At 31.4% G+C, this 15,401-nt stretch overlaps 1 protein-coding gene across 1 annotated transcript; it reads left to right on the plus strand.

Annotated features, from left to right (window-relative positions):
• Positions 1 to 2,287: 2,287 nt before the first annotated feature.
• LOC132727789 (myosin-7-like) lies at positions 2,288 to 12,561 on the plus strand. Its single transcript, XM_060713373.1, has 3 exons — positions 2,288 to 2,982; positions 6,082 to 6,241; positions 8,042 to 12,561. The coding sequence occupies exons 1-3, from the start codon at positions 2,848 to 2,850 to the stop codon at positions 9,022 to 9,024; spliced, it is 1,278 nt and encodes a 425-aa protein (XP_060569356.1). The 5' UTR covers positions 2,288 to 2,847; the 3' UTR covers positions 9,025 to 12,561.
• The last annotated feature ends 2,840 nt before the right edge of the window (positions 12,562 to 15,401 follow it).

Here is a 15,401-nt window from a genome sequence, read left to right on the forward strand (position 1 = left end):
AATACTTAATGCTTGTACTTTTATATGAAAGGAGGCACAGCTTATGAATGGGAAAGTCAAATAAAAAACTTTCATTCTTTTATTATTTTACATTTTTTTGTTTTAAAGGTGTCATTCCAGATTTCATCCACTGCTTCCGTTTTCAAGGAACACCTCAACGATTATTCTTATGCCGAAAAGGTGTGACTGTTCCGTTATCGGAATACCCGACCGATTATCATTGAGTTACATTAAAAATAGCTGCACCTAACTAAAGATGACACTGATAATTTCAGTGATAAGAATAGAAATCAATGTATTTTTTAATTGCATTTTATTTAATTATCTTTTAAATTTGTCTATAGCCAGGCAAGCTAAAACCTGGGCTCGCTTTATGGTCTCGGCCTTTGACTTCCCCATATTAATTTAAATTTAAAGGTCCAGATACTGAATCAATATTTCACTGGCTAGCATCTCATCATACAATCACCAAACCAGACTCCCCCACCCCAAATACAACAAATGTTGTACGGAGGGTAGACTGGTTATTAAGGCTGTCCCAAAGTCCGGCTGTCTGGCCATGCTGCTGTCTGGTTGCCTGGTTGTCTGTCAGAGCTCAATCTCTTAAACTGCTCAACTAATTTAATAAAACTTGATAGAAATAATTGTCATGTCTGTCATCATGCTTTACTTGCACATACCATTTATCTTGTATTTTGTTCACATGAATGACCTTAACCATATTCATTAAAATGAATGACCTTAACCATATTCATTAAAATGAATGACCTTAACCATATTCATAAAAATTTGCTGAAATTGACCAAATATTATCAATAAATGTATTGTATTCACCTGCCACATTACATTCCTTTTTTTAAACAATAACTACTGTAGAGTGTTTAAGTAGGCCAAACTCAACTTGACCTTGACCTTCATATGATGTTTACCTTTATGATTAAATGTCTGAATTCTGCTGACATTGTCCATAAATTTGCTATTTATAAATAAATTTAATTCATACTTTGAAAAACAAAACAATATATAGCATAAAGTTGTCATGTTTATTAACTCAAACTTGGCCTTGACTTTAAATGGTCTTGACCTTTAAGGTCAAATATTGAATTTTGCTAAAATTGGCAATAACTTTGTTAATATTTGATATTTTGAGTTTATTCTTGGGCAAAACAATCATTTAGTAAATACCTTCAAGAAGGTCAAGCTGAATGTGACCTTGACTTTTAAATAACCTTGGCATTCATGATTAAATTATTGATTTTTTCTTATGGCCTTTTTTATTTATGGACAGATTTGATTAATACCAGGACAAACACAACTGTCATGTCAACAAATTGTGTTGATCTTGTACTGCAACTGACCTTAAAATAACCTTTACAGTTAATGCAAAATCATTTAACTTTGCTTAAGTTGCCATAATTGTGTTATCAAAACACTGATGTTTTTAAAATTTGACTTATCACCAACTAGGATAAATTACTGTCAAGTGAAGCAATCAAATTATCACTTTGATCTTTATGTGACCTTGACCTGCAAAGTAAAATTATCAAATTTTCATTAAATTTGCAAAGATTTTGGTATGAAAGAATGGGTATGCTTCATATTTAGATATAACAAAACTTTGGACAAAACTTTCAATGTGATGTAGCTCAGGTATGGCCTTGACCTTAAATTGTCCTTGACCCTCAACTCCAAGACATGATGAATTATTTGAATTATGTAACTTAATTAAAGTAATTTATGCACAGATATGATTATTATTTGGACCCAATGATTGTATGATACCACTTGAAGTATGATTTAAAACTTTAAATGAGATCTTTAAAGTCTATTTCTAATTCAAATATGACCTTGACCTATGACAGACTTTTGACAGGGACAAGTGCAGAAAAAGATCAGCTGGTACATTTGTGCCAATTACACTTAAAATGTACACCAATTATAATACTTGAAATTTACACCAATTATACTGATAAACACCCAAGGTTAAAAGTTAAACAAATAATGTTTAAATTTACTACAAGACATCAACAAAGCTTAAACTAACTGTGATTGAACCATAAATAGAAGTTAATTGACAGAACTAGTAATATTACAAAGACATAAAGAAATACAATACTTTCTAATCATTATTTCAATTGATTTGTTGCATAAAATTAACAGTACCATTGTTTGAACGAACAGCTTTTCAAAACAAATAATGGGCTAGATAAGAGCATTATGATTTCGGATCAAATATTTTCGCGACAAAGGGTTCTTTAGTGCCCTAATAATCGATCAGTGGTTGCCGATTGGAGATAAAGTATAGTATATGGTACTGGGTTTTAAAATCTTTTGGCAAGGATTGAATAGAGATTATAGATTGTATTATTTGAGTGTTATGCTAAGATATGCGGCTTTTAATAATTTCAGTCAGTGTCGATCGTGGGTCAGGCAGTAGCGAACTGTTTGGAATAGGTCTTAAAAACGGTAGTTAAATTAATTGTGTAACTGACAACTCAATTTTACATTAATAAGCTACAAACGTTTTTTCTTAAATTAGGCATTAGTTAGACCTATAGAGTTTAGTTTCACTACAGTCATCATTGGAATAAAAATTACATCAGATTTTCTTTCTCACATTATTGGGATTTATACCATAAGGAAGACAATTAAAATTGATTTAATAAAAGAATTAAAAGGAACATCTGTTAAAAATTTATTACATTGTCAGTGTATTAGAAGAAGAGAACACAGAACAAAATATCAAGACATTAAGAAAAGAAGAAAAACAAAAGGAATAATTACACATAATGAATTAAGAATATAATTGATATCCTTAGGAAAAAAACACAGAAAAAAACATAGAAGATGAACAAATCACAAAAGCGTACGCTACAGAAACACAACCCTGAACTGGTCCATGATCTAGAATTGAGCGCCGATCTTGTAGCCAAATTCATACACCATGGACTCTTTAACGAGGACATGATTGATGATATTAAGGTAGGAACTATTTTTTTATTTACATAATTTTTGTTGCTGTTTTTTTTGTAATTTTTTCATTATTGTTTTTTAAGTTTTTGTTTTTGTTTAGGGTTTTTTGTGAGTATTTTTGGTCAGTTTAGAAAACATTATCTCACTTACAAACTTTTACAGATTTAAACAAGAACACAGACTTTTCTCTCTCTTTTTCCATGAATTTCTTATGGCATATGTAGGATTCAATCACTGAAGAAAAAAAATATAAAGACCTTAAATTTTAAATATTAAAATGGCAGTTTTTTAAGTATTTCAAAAAAGTATTTAATTATTCTCTTAAATTCATAATTTTAATACCCTTTTTTTGAATTACTCTATGAAACCTAAATGGCAGATGTACATTCTCTTAATATGAACATTTTCGCAAAATTTTTCTTCCCCGTATAGTTATCAATTGAGTGGTCATTCCAATAATGTACTTTTAGAGTTGAAATTGAAAGTGCCTATTTCTTAGTGATAATTTTATCAATTTGTTGACAAAAAAAATATTACTCTTATCCTTACACTTTGATTCAACTTCTAAATTGTCATATAAATATAAGTCATGACTTACAGAAAACTGTAAAAGTAACTGTCCAAAGGTATAGTTACCAGTATACTGTTTAGTTTAGTATCATCGAGAAAATGAAATATATTTCGAATGACAAGATATAAAAATTTGTTAAGAGTAGTGAAAGTATCATGAATTGGTAACTTGGTATCATTAAAAGTATTGGTGAGTGTATTGGTATCATACCATTTCCTTAATTCTTAATGATATCTGCATTTCGAAGTATCATATAAATTGAAGACTTTTAAGCATTATTATTTCAATGAGTCGTTCTTATTTTTCCTTAAGCCATGTGGTCAAATATAGTTTTGATTTCCAGAGTAACTGACTCACTTTCAGAACCTTGAATTACAAAATTAACAAATAAAGCTTTCAAACTTTTAAGTCACCTCAGATTGTTTATTATTTTCATCAGAAAAAGGAAATTTAACTTTTAAGATTATCTTATAATTCAATTCAGTACCAAAAATGAATTACGAACTATATTTAATTCTACATTTCATTCATTTACTTTACAAAGAACCAAAACAACAATTTTTAAAATCATTAATTCGATTTCAAAATCCTGTTTGTTCATATGCCAAATAAAAATGAAACAAGAGGGCCATGATGGCCCTAGATCGCTCACCTGAATTATCAAACTCATCCAAACAATTACCTAGACAAGCATTCTGACCAAGTCTCATGACAGGTGAGTCAAAAATGTGACCACTACAGTGTTAACAAGGATTATCGCATATTTGAGCAGTGCGACCTAGTTTTTTTACCCAGGTGACACATATTCAAACTTGACCTAGAAATCATCAAAACAAACTTTCAGACCAATTTCCAGGATACTAATGGATCAAAACAGTAGCAACTAGAGTGTTTAACAAGATTTTTCTATTTTTAGCTCCGGTGACCTAGTTTCACATGCGATTTCGAACTCATCCAAGCAATTACCTAGACAAGCATTCTGACCAAGTTTGATGATAATTGGAGTCGAAAATGTGACGCACTAGAATGTTAACAAGGTTTTTTCCATATTTGGGCAGTGTGACCTAGTTTTTCATCCAAGATGACCCATGTTCGATCTTGACTTAGAAATCATCAAAAACAAACTTTCAGACCAATTAACAGAATATTTGGATCACAACAGTAGCCACTAGAGTGTTAACAAGATTTTTTCTATTTTTAGCTCTGTGACCTAGTTTTTCATCCGAGATGTCCCATGTTCGATTTATTCCCAGCAATGACGCTAGACAAGTTTCCTGACCAAGTTTGATGACAATTGAGTCAAAATTGTGACCACTAGAGTGTTAACAAGGTTTTTCTATTTTTAGCTCCTGTGACCTAGTTTTTCATCCGAGATGACCCATGTTCGAACTCATCCGAGTTATTACCTAGACAAGCATCTTGATCAAGTTTGATGATGATTGATGCAAAAAATGTGACCGCGCTAAAGTGTTAACAAGGTTTTTCTATTTTTAGCTCCGGTGACCTACTTTTTCATCCGAGATGACCCATGTTCGAACTCATCCAAGCTATTAACTAGATAAGCATCCTGACCAAGTTTGATGATGATTGATGCAAAAATGTGACCGCTAGAGTGTTAACAAGGTTTTTCTATTTATAGCTCCGGTGACCTAGTTTTTCATCCGAGATGACCCATATTCGAACTCATCCGAGCTATTATCTAAACAAGCATCCTGACAAAGTTTGATGATGATTGGGTCAAAAATGTGACCACTAGAGTGGTCACAAGGTTTTTCTATTTTTAGCTCCTGTGACCTAGTTTTTCATCAGAGATGACCCATGTTCGAACTCATCCAAGCAATTGACTAGACAAGCATTCTGACCAAGTTTGATGATGATTGGTTCAAAAATGTGACCACTAGAGTGTTCACAAGGTTTTTCTATTTATAGCTCCTGTGACCTACTTTTTCATCCGAGATGACCCATGTTCGAACTCATCCGAGCTATCACCTAGACAAACATCCTGACCAAGTTTGATGAAGATTGGGTCAAAAATGTGACCTCTAGAGTGTTCACAAGGTTTTTCTATTTTTAGCTCTTGTGACCTAGTTTTTCATCTGAGATGACCCATGTTCGAACTCATCCGAGCTTTCAACTAGATAAGCATCCTGACCAAGTTTGATGATGATTGAGGCAAAAATGCGACCGCTAGAGTGTTCACAAGCAATTGTGGACGGCCGGACGGACGACGGACGACGGACATTCATCGATCCTAAAAGCTCACCCTGAGCAAGCTCAGGTGAGCTAAAAATAAATGATTTTAAATGGCTATTTGGTAAACAAACTTCGGTTTCAATTGCCAAAACTCACAAAAGCTTCAGATAAGAACAGACCAAATAAACCATTTAAATTGACTGGTTCTTTTATAAACTTAGAAGCCTGCACTTCACTAAAACAAATAAAATAAACCTCAACTAATTGATAAAATGTTATCACAGAATGTTATCACAGAAGGTTATCATGCCTGAAATTCATTTTGTTTTGCTCTTAAATTTCAGTCTGAGAGGACAAGAAAGGACAAAATACAAAAACTTCTCTCTCAGCTGCCAAGAAGAGGTCCACGTGCATTTGATATGTTCGTGCACTCAATTCAAGACAATTACCCATGGTTAGCAGATTCTCTACGCAAAACTCATCACAAAATCAGCATGAAATCAGGTATGTTGATTCAAATCACTTTCAATTATGATGATGATAATAACAAATATTCTATTTAACCTCTTTATCCACCCAAACTCCTCACAGTGGTTACTTCCATTTATAAGTACCCTATGCCAAAGAATTAAGGCGAGATCACTGTGTGGAGATTGGGATTGCACTGGTTGCATAGGTAGATTCAGTCACCGGCATCAGGTTAATGGTTAAAGAGGTAACACAGTTAGGCATGCCCAGTCTTCCCGATTAGGCTTTATCAAATTAACAATAGTATAGAGTAACAAACAAAAGATTTGATAAACATAATTTTTTTTTAAAGAGATGCCATACACAAAGTAATTTTTAATTTTTATTTTTATTAAGTTATCCTAGAAATTAGTGGCTTCACAACTCAAGGATCATGGGTTTGTGTCTACTGGGATCTGATAAACTCATAGAAAATTAAATAGTTAATAAAGGAGGCTGAATCCCAAATGATTCCACTAAAATTCACCGTAACCTTTATCATGCTAAAATAAAAATACGGTAACTTAAATTTAAATAACTAAAACATTCAACTTTTTCATGGAGATCTGAGACAGAGATTTCATTAAAAAAATGTGAACTTTAATGACCTTTATGACTATATTTTTACCTGTCAAATTTGTATTGGACAAGAAATGATTCACTTTTGAGTTATGAAATAACTTTAATCTTTGATCTCCGTAATTGGGCCTTTCTAATTACCCAATATAATGTGCCCGAAACTTAAACACAATAGTGTGAACGACTTAATCTCTATTTTCCGCTCATGTATACACGTACCACTATTACTATAACTATTATCATTATTATTATGAGATATAAGCTTCAATTTTTTTTTTTTCAATTATACCAAAAATAAATAAAATATAAGCAAGGAAAATTGTTTCACTAAAATACAAATATCATTTTTTATTTTTGTTGTTTTTGAAAAGATTTTTTTTTTGTCTCAAATTTCATAGAATTTTTTTTCTATTATTCCATAAATAAAATATCAATTAAGGAAAAATTGCATGTTTCACTAAATTACAAATATCTTATTTTTCTTTGTTGTTTTTTGAAAAGATGTTTTTCTCTATCTCTAAAATTTCATAGACTCAAGGTGAGATTTAAAATCCTGTGATATTATATTCAATAAAGAAAAATTATTGTCAGTGTCATTTGCCATTTAAATTTAAAACCCATACAAAACATGTCTCCTGGCTGTTCAAATCTATTCAATATTTACATTTACATAAACAGCCGGTGTCATGAATGTAGAAATACATTGAAGGGTAAACAGTAACCCCCAATTTACGTCAATATGTTCAATATTACATCAAACAACCTATATAAACCTATTAATGTCAACTTTCAATGGAGATATAAGCTCAATATTAAATTTAGTCATAGCCACATAATAGTGACAAGGCTTTAGAAAGGTTTAATTTCAATCATTCAAATGAATGACTACATTTCCAAATCTAAGCTGATCAAATCTGTATTAAAACTTTGAAAGAATATAAGGGATTGAAGGCTTAAAATTTTAGCTGAATTGCATCACAAGAATTTCTTTTCCTTGGCTTACACCCCCAAAAAAGTACAAAACAAAAGATCAATCTCAGACAAATTAATTTCCATCAATATTTAAAAAAAAAATTTTTTATTCCATGCCCTGTATACACTTCAAGAATAATACTCAAACACTTATTCGAGGAAACATATTAACCTGTTCAATCATATTGTTAACAGTATAACTAATGTTAATCAGATTAATTGCACATTTTTTTCCCTCTCTTCCAGAGCCTGAACTGATGAGCCTGAAAGAGAAGGTTGACATATATGTGCATGAACATTTTGGTAACAGTAGAAGACTATGCGAAGAAGACAAGAAAGAGATCAGGAAATTCCTGTATAAACACCTTAAAAGTCACGCTGAGGAGCCTATAGACAATGGAAATGATCGAAGAGACAGTATTCAGAGTGATATCAGTGAAGACATTAAAGCACTCCAAGAATCACACAAAAACCAAACACAGTTAAATGAAAAAGATATAGAAAATCAAGTGCTCCAGCGGGTGTATTCAATTCTAAATGGTGTTAAATTAGATGAGATAAATGATGGTTTCGAGGATCTAGATTGTGTTGATGGTCCATGTATCACGTTAGAAACAATTGAAAAGAAAGTTAATCAAATGAATAGACAAGTGAAAGACCTTCAAAATGAAATTGCAGATTGTTTTAGTGTACTTGGACTAGAGAATTGTGAATATACATTATACGAAGTTCTTGAGGCATACAAAGAGAAAACAGATGGTGAAATGAAAGAAATGAGAGACAGAGTGGAAGCACTTGATAGAAGAAGGCGAAAACTTGAAGAAAAACTAAAAACAAAAGAAAAAGAACTTCACAATTGTATGAATGAACTTGCAACTTCAGAGCATGAGAATGAAAAATCAAAAGTGCTACTTAAAGAACTGCAATCAAAATGTGATAAACTTGAGCAAATACAGGAGAAACACTTAGAAACACATAAGACATATCTGAAAAAAATAGTTCACGAGTTAACGCCAATGCAGAGACAAAGCCGCGAGACATTTCGAATGCAAAGTGTGTATGATGAAGTTGATGGCAACATTGTTCCACTTCCAAATCTAGGTCAATCACGTGCCTCGCGCACAGTTAGACAATCAAGGAAAAGTGGATACCGTGAAAGGTCTAGTTCAAACCATCATTCCCTACCAAAGCTTCAAAATCAGAACTCTAGTTCACCTTGGAAGTATTGACCTCTTTTAAATTTGCCTGAAATGGTAATTTATATAGGTCAATCAAAAGTGCCAAGATGTTTTCTTACAAATATTCAAGACAAGAATAAAATTAAACAAACCTAATTCCAATTTCAGAAATCAGTTGATCATACTATAGATCCAAAGTATTAAAATTGTCATAGAAATAAGTAAATAAATTGACATATTACATGTATCAGCAAAAAAAAAAGAAATAAAGAAAATATAGGTATATAGTATTACATGTCAAACTGATGACAGTAAGATTGAAAATATGGATGAGTTTGATAATGACATGGGAAATGAATTAAATGGATCGTAAATGTGACTGATTGATTGATTGATGATTGATTGATTGATTGATTAAATAAATGGCTTAATTATGTATTATTCTGTGATATAATAACAAACTCTGTGATTATAGTTATGTGCTAAAGTATTAGGTTATAACAGTATTTTTTTAAGGTCAGGATAAAAAAGGTAATTTTGGTGCCAGAAGTATTTTTTTTTTATATCTTTTTTAAATATTTTTGCTTCTTCCATTTTTTATATTTGGTAAAATCTCTGTGATACAATAATATAGATATATTTATAAAGTATGTTTGTTTAATTTTGGAGATACATGATAAAATTGTTTGATTGTTGACTTATGTTGTTATGAATAGTTTATATTTTGTTAAGTTTGTTAATTATTTATGTTTTTTTGGGGCCATAATAAATGGATTATTAATGGATTTCAGCATTTTTTTCCAAAACATAATACTTAAAAATATTGCTTCTGATTAAATCATTGGATTAATTTTGGAAATTAGTATGTACTAATGTTATATACTATATCATGTACTAATGTTATACTGATATATTAGGTGAATAGCTTTAAAGATCATTTTTTTTAAATCTATTTATCAATAATTATTGATTGATTAATTTATTGATTGATTGATTGATTGATTGATTGATTGACAATCTTATTTACTGACTGAAAATCTGAGACTTATTTATTTATTGTGGCCCAGTAGTGTTTTTTAATTCCAAGGAAAATAACAACATCTGAATGTGTTATTTTGTTGTGCCAATTATTTTAAAGAAAAAATTGCAAACTAATATACATAAAGTTTTAAGACTGTTTAGTTTTTTTAAAAAAGCATCACTTTCAATTTATTGAAATAGGTTAAACCCATTCTATATTTACAAAATTAAATGTAAATTTTAAATTTTATTATTGTCATAAAAGTTGTACATTTTTCCGTTTGTTTAACCTTGGCAAACCAGTGAGTGGGTATCAAAAAGTACAAGGATTTTAGTTTAGTTTATATTTAACCAAGATTATAGGTGACAGACCATCCAATAATGGTCATAAAATGTAGACAGAATGACTAAATAAAACTTTGTAACTGAGAAAAAATCCACCAATAACTTTAAGAGCTAAAAACATTCTATTCTAATAAAATTTTTGCTATGACTTTTTAAAACATGATCAAACATTTCCTACATTTTTTTTTACATTTTTTAACATTAAACATTCTCTTATTGGTTCTGACTTAATATTTATAAACACTAAGTCTGGATAAAAAATATTTTTTTATATTTTTAATAATAATATTCTTATTAATGCATTTAACCGCTATGCAGATCTTAATTTGAGAAGGGTAAAACATCAAAACTTTAAACATAAAACTACCTTAAAAGATTTAGAAAGTCATGAATATTTATTTTTTGGAAGTCAACTTTTTATAGACATATAAAAATTGTTGCCACTAACATTCCACTTTTTTTCTATGTTCACTGTTAAAAATAGTGCACAAGATGATATGGAACAAAATCATCTAAAATCAGCACCCATTAGTGCCAAAATTAATGGTGTAAATTATTTTTTTATCACTACTATCATTAAATCAAATCACCTCATGTTCATCCATGTTTTTTCATCATTACTCTATTAATTTATTTTTTAACTATTTTTTCGTTTCCTTTTTTGGTGGGGAAAGGTGAGGACAATAATCTGTTTCCATCCAACAAATAACAGTGGGGGAGGGGGGGTCATAATTTTTTTCACTTGTTTTTTGTTGGTTTTTTTTACAAATATTTTGATGATTTTTCCTATCAAATAAATACATTTAAGCAAAATCAACTTCCTTTGAAAAAAACTGTGTCCAATAATCCATTAAAGAATTTGATTTACTCCCAATAACTACTAACCACAAAGACTTATCCCCATCTTTTGATCTGAACAAAACCATTCATTATTCTAGGAAAACTTTCAAAATATTTACTGACTGAATAGCAAACAGTGCAGTCCATGTTCAGATGGTGTGCCAGCTGAGCTTGGATCTGTACTGGTTCCCAGCATGAGTAGAATCAGATGCCACTCGAAATATCATAAATTATGTTCTTAAAAATAACAACAAGAATCTAACAAATTCAAAATGACAAAATTCAATCAAATTGCTTTTGAAGAACCTGTTTTTTTTTTATTCTGCCATTCACTTCATTACAACCTGACCATTTTTATCTTTTAAACAGAATCATTACATCTAGCTAGTGTGATCTTCAAGTTCTATTATTTTGCTGTTCTGTCTTCTGTGTGTTTCATTCTTTAAATCAGAAATAATTTATTTCATTTTCATCTTGCTACCCTTTTTGTTATCAGGAATCTTATTTGACATTGTTCATTTTTCCTGTCAAAAAGATAATTGAGGCTGGTGGGAGAAAAATGTTTGTCAGACAGTTTCTGTAGAATATCAATTGATCTACACATTTTCGCAAATTTCGAAGTAGTCAAAGTTTAACCCTATAGATTGTGTTTTTGTGTGATAGATTTCTCCAGTATAATGAATATAAGACAGTCCCTTTATGAGACAGTCCCTTTTTCAGGTATTATGAACATAGGTTAGTCCCTATGTCTGGTATTATGGATATGGGACAGTCCTTTTGTCAAGTATCATGGATATGGGACAGTCAGTTTGTCAAGTATTACGGATATGGGACAATCCCTTTGTCCAGGTATTATGTATATGGGACAGTCCCTTTGTCCAGATATTATGATAATAATGGTTCCCCTTTCCTTTATTGATATCAGTTCGGCTAATGGGACATTCCCTTTGTCAGGTATCCTTGAGTTCTGTCAGACTGCAGGGAAATATGCTGAGAGTTTGTTTAAGAGATGATTGAGCTAACTTTGAAAAACAACAAAAAAACATGACATCAAAAGATGTTCACATTGTATTTTTTTTTTGTTCCCATAGTTTTCTATTTCTATTTTTTTTTTTCAAGAACTAAACAAAATTTTAATATCTTTAACTAGTAACTATGTCAATTGAGAAAAGGAATAAATGACATTAAAAGTTAGTTCCTCATGCCAATAGTGATATGTAAGCACTCAAACAAAAGGGTTAAACTTTACATTATGATAGTTAAGTGTAGATATATATGGATATTTATTATGCTTGAAGAGATCTCATGATTTGAGTAACACAACTACTACAACTTTTCTATCTATTGTGTGAAAAAAGAATTAAAAAATCCTGTTAAAAAGAATGTTGTTTGTTTTCATTGAAAATCCTCTATCAGCTGTCCTTGGAATTATTAATGAATGTTCATCAGCTGTCCTTGGAATTATAAATGAAAGTTCATAATCTGTCATTCATCAGCTATCCTCGAAATTATAATGTTCATCAGCTGTCCTTGGAATCATAAATGAATGTTCATAATCAGCTGTCCTTGGAATTATAATGTTCATCAGCTGTCCTTGGAATTATTAATGAATGTTCATAAACTGTCCTTGGAATTATAAATAATTGTTCATCAGCTGTCCTTAAACTTATAATGTTCATAAGCTGTCATTGAAATTATAATGTTTATGAGCTGTCCTTGGAATTATAAATGAATGTTCATCGGCTGTCCTTGAAATTATAATGTTCATCAGCTGTATATGGTATTATAAATGAATGTTAATCAGCTGTCCTTGAAATTGTAATGTTGTTCAGCTGTCCTTGAAATCATAATGTTCATCAGCTGTCCTTGTAGTTATAAATGAATGTTCATAATCTGTCCTTGGAATAATTATGTTCATCAGCTGTCCTTGTAATCATAAATGAATGTTTATAATATGTCCTTGAAATTATAATGTTCACCAGCTGTCCTTGGAATTATAAATGAATGTTGATATCTATTGAAATACTTTGGTGTTGATATAAGTGCAGTTGATGCTTGTCAAATAATAAATGACTACATTTAGGAAGTCATTATGAATGTGTCAGACTGAAACTAGAAGAATCACTAAATGTGACTGCTTCGGAAATGAGGATGTTACTAGTAACAGAATACCTTGTAAAGAATTGAAACAGAGTTATGGTTGTGGGCAATTAAAGATAGTTGTGGCTCTTGTATGTTGCATTTCCTTTCAATGTGGTTGGCCATTGATGAAGTTTTATTGGATTACTCTGTAAGAAGTCCAGAAAGACAAGGAAAAGGAACAAAGAGCAATAACTCTATAAATACTGAAGATTGATTTATGGCTATTGTACACTGCACTTCCTCTCATTGGCACTTGACCATAGTTATGAAGTTGTATTGAATTCCAACTACTTAGTTTTCAAGTTATGCACTGGACAAAAAAGTAACAAAAGCAATAACTGTAATTAGTCCAATAGAGTTTTATTGTTCTTGTGCACTGCACTTCATCTCACTGCCCTTGAACCATTGTATAAAGTTTCATTGAATTCCAACCATTAATTTTCAAATTATGCACTGGACAATAAAAAGTAACAAAGGGCAAAAAACTTTTAAATTAGTCAAAAAAGAGTTATGCTTTCTGTGCACTTGCACTTCCTCTCAATATACTTGATCATAGTATGAAAATAGTTTTGAATTCCAACTAGTAGTTTTCAAGTTATGCTCTGGACAAGGAAAAGTAACATAGGACAGTAACTCTGTAATTAGTCAAAATGGAGTTATGGTTTTCTTGTGCACTGCACTTTCTTCTTATTGTGCTTGACCATTGTATGAAGTTTTTTAAATTCCCAACCAGTATGTTTTAAGTTATGCTCCAGACAAGGAAAAGTATCAAAGGGCAATAACTCTGTTAATTTGTCAAAATGGAGTTATAGTTCTTGTGCAACTGCATTTCCTCTTTAATGTGCTTGACAACTGCAATGAAGTTGTATTGAATTCCAACCATAGTAGTTTTCAAAAAGTTATGCTCCAGACAAGGAAAAGTAACAAAGGGGCAATAACTCTGTCATTAGTCAAGATGGAGTTATGGTTCTCATTGCACTGACTTCCTCTCAATGTGCTTGAACCATTGTATGAAGTTATATTGAATTCCAACAAGTAGTCTTCAAGTTATGCTCCGGACAAAAAAAAAGCAATCGAAAATATTAAAGGGCAATAACTCTGTAATTAGTCAAAATGGAGTTATGGGTTCTGTGCATGGCACTTTCCCTTATTGTGCTTGGCCATTGTATGAAGTTGTTTTGAATTCCAACCAGTAGTTTTCAAGTTATCTTCCGGACAAGGAAAAGTAACAAAGGGCAGTAACTCTGTAATTAGTTAAAATGGAGTTATGGTTCTTGTACACTGCACTTCCTCTCAATGTGCTTAACAATTGTATTAAGTTATATTGAATTCCAACTATTAGTCTTCAAGTTATAGTCCGGAAAAAAGAAAGCAATGGAAAAATAACAAAGGGCAATAACTCTGTTATTACTTTAAATAGAGTTATGGTTCTTGTGCACTGCACTTCCTCTCAATGTGCTTGACCATTGTTTGATGTTATATTGAATTCCAACCATTAGTCTTCAAGTTATGCTCCGGACAAGGAAAATGCAACGGACCGCTGGACTGACCGACCAACCGACCGACCACCGGGTGACTCCTATATACCCCCCAAACTTAGTTTTTTGGGGGTATAATTAATGTATTTTAATTAAATATTCACTTGTGTTTTTCAATTTTACGCAGATTTTAATTTTTAACAAATTGTTGGCGATATTTCGACAGTCGGACCTTTTGTGGTAAAGGTCCATAATGACCTTTTGACCTTAAAACCAATGGAAAGGGTGAAAGACAATACCAATCTTACCGCCTAATCTGATGATGTTGGCAAGGTCAATATTCTACAGGAAATGATGCGGCAAGTTTTTTATTGTCAAGATCACAACAGACCTTTTACCTGTTGACCTCAAAATTAAAAGGATAAACTACTTATCACCAATCCCCCTAACTGAATCTGATGATCTTTTTTTGGTTAAGACCACTATGGCCATCATGACCTTGACCTATGACCCTGGTTCGTTACCTTAAAATAAAAAAGGATCCCAAGCTGTATGGGCTTACACCCCATTGATGCAACCTGCTGTTTCCTAGAGTAAGAAACT

The sequence above is a fragment of the Ruditapes philippinarum genome, unplaced genomic scaffold (genome assembly GCF_026571515.1).
Source record: "Ruditapes philippinarum isolate M1 unplaced genomic scaffold, ASM2657151v2 ctg432_1_1_1_1, whole genome shotgun sequence".
Taxonomy (NCBI): Eukaryota; Metazoa; Mollusca; class Bivalvia; order Venerida; family Veneridae; genus Ruditapes; species Ruditapes philippinarum.